This window comes from Gymnoscopelus microlampas (assembly GCF_963454915.1).
Source record: "Gymnoscopelus microlampas genome assembly, chromosome: 10".
In the NCBI taxonomy this organism is placed as follows: Eukaryota; Metazoa; Chordata; class Actinopteri; order Myctophiformes; family Myctophidae; genus Gymnoscopelus; species Gymnoscopelus microlampas.
The window spans coordinates 32,618,452-32,624,005 of record NC_139947.1 but is presented as its reverse complement, the minus strand read 5'-3'; the positions used below and the strand labels follow the sequence as shown (position 1 = coordinate 32,624,005).

The following is a 5,554-nucleotide window of genomic DNA, read 5'->3' as shown; positions in this document are numbered from 1 at the left end:
ATTATTATCTTAGGAATGTGACAAAAACTAAAAAATATCCATGAATTCAAGTCTCCATGGGAGAACATTTTTCATTTTGGGGGTGAACTATCCCTTTAAGGGGTTAACCAAATCCCGGACAAATGTTCACGGTGTCATCATCCCTCATCCATAATGGCTTTAACATTGGAGTAAAGAGCCGTATCCTCACCCTCGTCTTCCTCAGTCTTACAGTTTTCTTCTGTCTTCTCATGCTGTCCGATCATTGTTTCCTCCTCCTCATCTTCCCCCTTTAATGTCCCACTGTCCTCCGCACCACTGTCTTGCATCTTGTTCTCTTCCTCCCTCTTGACTTCAGCATACTCTGTTTCTGTTGTCTCTTGTTTGCGCTCTGCTTCCTCTGCAGTTCTCCTTTTCAGCTGAGAGTAGTCAATATTGGCATAGTCCTCTTCTTTCACCTCACCCTGAGGGACTGAGCTATCAGGAGCTCTGCTGTTCTGGTCTCTGTCTGCTTCACCTCCTCCCTCCAGAGTCTCTCGCTGTGGGGTCTGCTCATCTCCATCTACTCCTTGTCCTCCTCCTGTCTGGGAGGTGAGGAGAATGTGGAATTGTTATGAGCAAGTCAGTCATAAAGATGCCGAACCCTTTCTTCGAACAGACAAGCGTTCAGTGAAAATCAACATGTTTTCTATTTTCAAAGCTTAATAATGAGAATTCATAATTTCATTTCATAAAAGTGACCATCTTCAGCATCTCAGCCTGGTCTCTGGAGTTTTTGTCTGTGCATCTGAGTAGAAATGTTGAGAGAGAAAATGAAAAGAGAAGAGAAAAAGCATCTAAAAACATCTTAAAAAATGAACAAATAGGAGTTTCATATTTCTCAAGAAAAATGGAAACGGACAATATCTGCAATTCTTGCAAACATGAATAAAGAAAAAAAGCTGTTGAACATAAAATGTAACACTTCACCTATGGCATGCCTTTGCCAAACAGCAAATGGTCATGGAAAGTGTAGCACCAATCAGAAATGCAATGATAGTCTTCACTTCTGTAATAATACTGAAGAATCCTTCTTTTCTTTCTTCATCTTTATCTTTATCTTGACCTAGAGGAAAGAGGGAATATTTGTGAGAAACACATTCTCTGTCATATTTGTTGACCATAATATGATACACTTTCTTAATAATTAAATTGGTTACAAACAAGGTACAGTGTTGACAGTAATGTACAAATATTTAAATGTATGTGATTACCTTCCTGCATTGGCTCATCTTTTCTGATGATAAGTGTCTTATTTACTGGTGTCCCATAACCTTTGCTGAAACACTTAACATAATTGTTGTAGTGGTGTTCAACAGTCAAGGAGAAGGTACTGCTAACAGTGAAGTTCACCACTGTTGTCGTGAAAGAATACACACCTCTGTTCTTTAATACCGGCCATTTGATTGTAGGCAAGGGAAACCCTTCACTGATACACACACAGATAAGAGTTCCCAACCGGAGGCTGAGCACACATTCAGATCCATTGAGGATCACTGGAAAGGCTGGAGACAAACAAGCAAAGTTGTACTATAAAATTACATGAATGAAAATGTGTATGTATTGTAGAATGTGAAATAAGATGTTCCCTCAAAGCAGATCAGTGTAGTGTACTTACTCATCACAGTTATATCAGTAAACGTAATCAGAGTCTTGGTCAGATGCTGTGCTGTACAGCTGTACCTTCCAGAATGTTCTCCTGTCACCATAGGAATGACTAGATTGGCCCTCTCAGTACCATTCACAAGTTTCTTGTTAGAGTCAAGTCCAATCCATATGACAGTAGATGGAGGGGAGTTTTCAACATCACAGGTCAGATTCAGAGTACCACCTTCTCCTACGGTGGTATTCCCTCTGATTCTGGGCTCCTTCAGGTCTTTGACACAAATTGACAAAAGGGACATTTGAATTAATGCAACAATGCGCTATTTGATTGCTCTAAACAAGTGTTTTTTGACCAGGGGTCCAATACATGACAAATGAAGATGTGATGTGACTTCACTTTAACTTCCAGACCACCATTAACCACTTGAGTCCCTATCATCCGTGAACATTCAGCACAAATAGCAGATCTACAAGCAGGGTCAAAAAGGATGGTATGTTATACTCACAGGTAACATTCAGGGTCACAGTCTCCAGTGTTGTAATGTTTCCCTTGAAGGTCACCTGACAAGTGACTTCACTGCCATCGTGTTCAGGTGAAGGGGTAAAGGTCAAATTTGAGCTGTGTATCTGACCAACACTAGTAAGATTCTCTGTTTTGAAAACAGTGACATTGCTTGTGATGAGAGAGTCAGTGTGTCCTGTCTTCCTCCATGTCCAGGTGATGTTGGGAGGAGTTCCAGAGCAGAGCCCTGGGGCGGTGCAGGTCAGTGTGGTCTGATGTCCCTCTGTCAGAGCAGGAGGAACGTTTACCTGGGGTTTTTGTCTTAGACCTAGTGGGACAGCAAACATGACGACAAAACATTGAGTATTCGTTAGATTATTCAATACAACTGTCATCAAAGACACGTTTTTTATGATCATCTTTATTAGTAAAGCATTCAGTAGATTTTGTTCTTTCCCCCGCCCCAATATGGTAGCAAACAACAAACATGGGATCATCCTGTATATCGTTGGTGTCCACATTTCAACCTTTTACGTTTTTTCATAAATTAATGCCCTACTTCAACATACAAGACTGTTACACAAAAGTAGTGAAAATAGCTGATCTACAAGCTTGTAAATCGACTATTTTCACTATTTTCAATAATTTAAAAAATAATAATACAAGGTTTCCACCCAACGGTGACGATATAATAAAGAGTTCTTCATGCCTGTAACTGTGAGGGTCTTTTGAAGAGCAAAGGTATAGCCATCATTAGGCTTGGTTTTTGTGGGGGTCACAACTCTAAATTGATATGATCCAGTATCGGACTCTGTAAGATCATTGATGGTGATGCTGCAGTTCTTCAGTGTGATATTTGGTTCCAACAGGGCCACTCGTCCTCTGAACGGGGCCTGAGCGATCGTGGAGTTGAATATTATGTCAGTATCCTCACATTTAGGTTTAGATTTACATTTAAACCATATTGCAGAGGTGGGGTTGAATGTAGGATCATGAGTGAAAGAACATGGGATAACAATACAAAGTCCAGCCTCAGCCTCAGTATCATTGAAGTTGACAGTCCATTTCGGAGGAGTACCTGTTTAAAGCAAAGACATAAACAAGAGTACAATATCTCATCAATTTATTTTCTTACTTTCTAACAACAAAAATGTGTTATTAGTTATCAATCAAAAAAGTGCTTGTAGTCTTTGTAGTTAGTGAGTGTGTGACGTGCGTGTATACAATACATGCATGAACATACATACATTCTGGATAAAATCTAATCTGGAGGGGAGAGAACAGGTGATGGAGATGAACGGAACCCTGTCCTCTCCCCTCCCAGTGAGCTGCGGCGTTCCTCAAGGAAGCATACTAGGGCCTTTACTGTTCATACGTTAACGACATGACATCAGCATATGACTGCAATTTGTTATTGTTCGCGGATGACTCGGCACTCCTGGTCTCGGGCGAGGACATGCACCTGGCTCGCTGATAACAAACTATCATTACACCTGGGCAAAACTGAATCCATTATTTTTGGGTCCAAAATTAACCTCGGCAAGGCTAAAGACTTCACGGTCAAAGTGGGTGAAATTGGGTGAAATTGTAATTACCTAGCTGGGTTGTATTTTAGAGAACAATCTTTCCAATGAAGAAATGGCAACAAAAATAATCAAGAAAGTCAACCAAAGAACACGGTTTTGGGCAGGATCTCCTCGTTGGCCAATATAATACACAGAGGACACTAGCTAGAGCACTTATCCAATGTTATTTTGACTATGCATGCACCTCATGGTACTCTAGCACCACAAAGGCATTTAAAAACAAAACTTCAGACCTCTCAAAACAAACTGGTCAGGTTACTACTTGGCCTCACACCTACGACTCACCTAACCCCTGCTCATTATGCTAGGGTGGGATGGCTCAGGGTAGAGGACAGAGTACAGCAACTTGCAATGGGTCTCGTCTTCAAGATACTCAAGGGATCAGGGATGGCCATGCACCTGTCAAACTACTTCAATAACGTGAGAGGGTTAAATTCGTTCTACTGCTATGCCACCAAAATGTGGAATGCCCTTCCAACAGCCATCAAAAAGTGTGACTCTTTACCCTCATTCAAAACCGCCATAAAATGTCTTTAAATGTCTTGATGAATTGAATACACAGGACCACAATGGAAACAAGCCATTAGGGCTTTCTGTGTTATCCTTTTAGCAGTATATATATATATCAGTATATAATCGTACCACTGCACTATTTGCAAACTGTTAATAAAGTATTCAATCAATCAATCTAACAAACAAACGTAAGTGGACAAGACAATACACAATAAAATATGATTACACATCAGCAAAAGAAACTACCTCCAGATTCTTTTTTTCTCTTTGTGCCGCCCATCGCAGCGAAGAGCAGTGTCATCCAGATGACTGCCAACATCCTCACAGTCAGTCTGTCTCCACAGGACAGCCTATTCTGTGCAAATTCAGACAAATGTAGTTCATATGTGCAATTATATACAGGATTTTATACTAGTTCATTGGTTTTGCTGGGAGAACCTGGGACTCTTACAGTACAGACATCATACTTGGACATCATTGACACTGTAAATAAATTATACAAACATACTTCTATCCTCATGACAACCACATTTGTACACTTTTAATTCCCCAACAATCTTTCCCATACTCAGCAGCCAAAGCAATGCTTGCCTTCAGAACATCTGTATGAATGTATTATTTTACTACAAAACATTTAAAAATCTATTTAACTGACCTTTGTTGAAAAAAGGCGTTGATTGTGTTGTACCTCTTTTGTGTTCCTCCAGGTGTCTCTTCTTGATGGTAAAGTTTCTCTTATCTTTCTGCTGTGAACTTTCTGTGTTTCTGTCTATAATCATCTACCTCTTCCCCTTTTCTACAATTCAGGAAGTTTATATGAATACTAACTGGCCTCAGTGGCCTCACTACTCCTCCCCGCAGCCTAAAAACTCTGAAGTTGAGAGTTTTCTAATAATATTAAATAGCTTAAAATGCATATCTGGTCAAGCTTGCCTATTTTGTCATTTAAGTTACCGTATACGTTATTGATCCCTGTGGGGAAATGTGTCTGCTGTATCTAAACCATCCTAACTATTAGGAGCAGCGGGCAGCCACTGAGCAGTGCCTGGGGACCAGCTCCAGTTGTACGACCACAGTGCCAGTGCCTTACTCAAGGTCATTGGAAGGAGTATGTCCCTAACATGCATGTCTTTTAGTGTGGGAGGAAAAGAATGTGCATATAGAAAGGCCCCTTTCAGTTTCAAACCCAGGATCTTCTTGCTGTGAGGTAACAGTGCCACACATAAAAACAGACAATATAAGCAGAGATAGATCACCAAGGGGCTATCCACACCATAATCAAGAATCTTATGAAGTTCTACAAATTGTTTCTTTCAAGTTATTGAAATAA

At 40.3% G+C, this 5,554-nt stretch overlaps 1 protein-coding gene across 1 annotated transcript; it reads right to left on the bottom strand.

Annotated features, from left to right (window-relative positions):
- Window positions 1-702: 702 nt before the first annotated feature.
- Window positions 703-5,003, bottom strand: LOC311054188 (sialic acid-binding Ig-like lectin 5; the record flags this gene model as incomplete). The annotated part of the gene is made up of 6 exons (XM_084070066.1): window positions 703-766; window positions 949-1,084; window positions 1,233-1,523; window positions 1,637-1,894; window positions 2,130-2,453; window positions 4,913-5,003. The coding sequence occupies 6 exons, from the start codon at window positions 5,001-5,003 to the stop codon at window positions 703-705; spliced, it is 1,164 nt and encodes a 387-aa protein (XP_083926192.1).
- Between the last annotated feature and the right edge of the window lie 551 nt (window positions 5,004-5,554).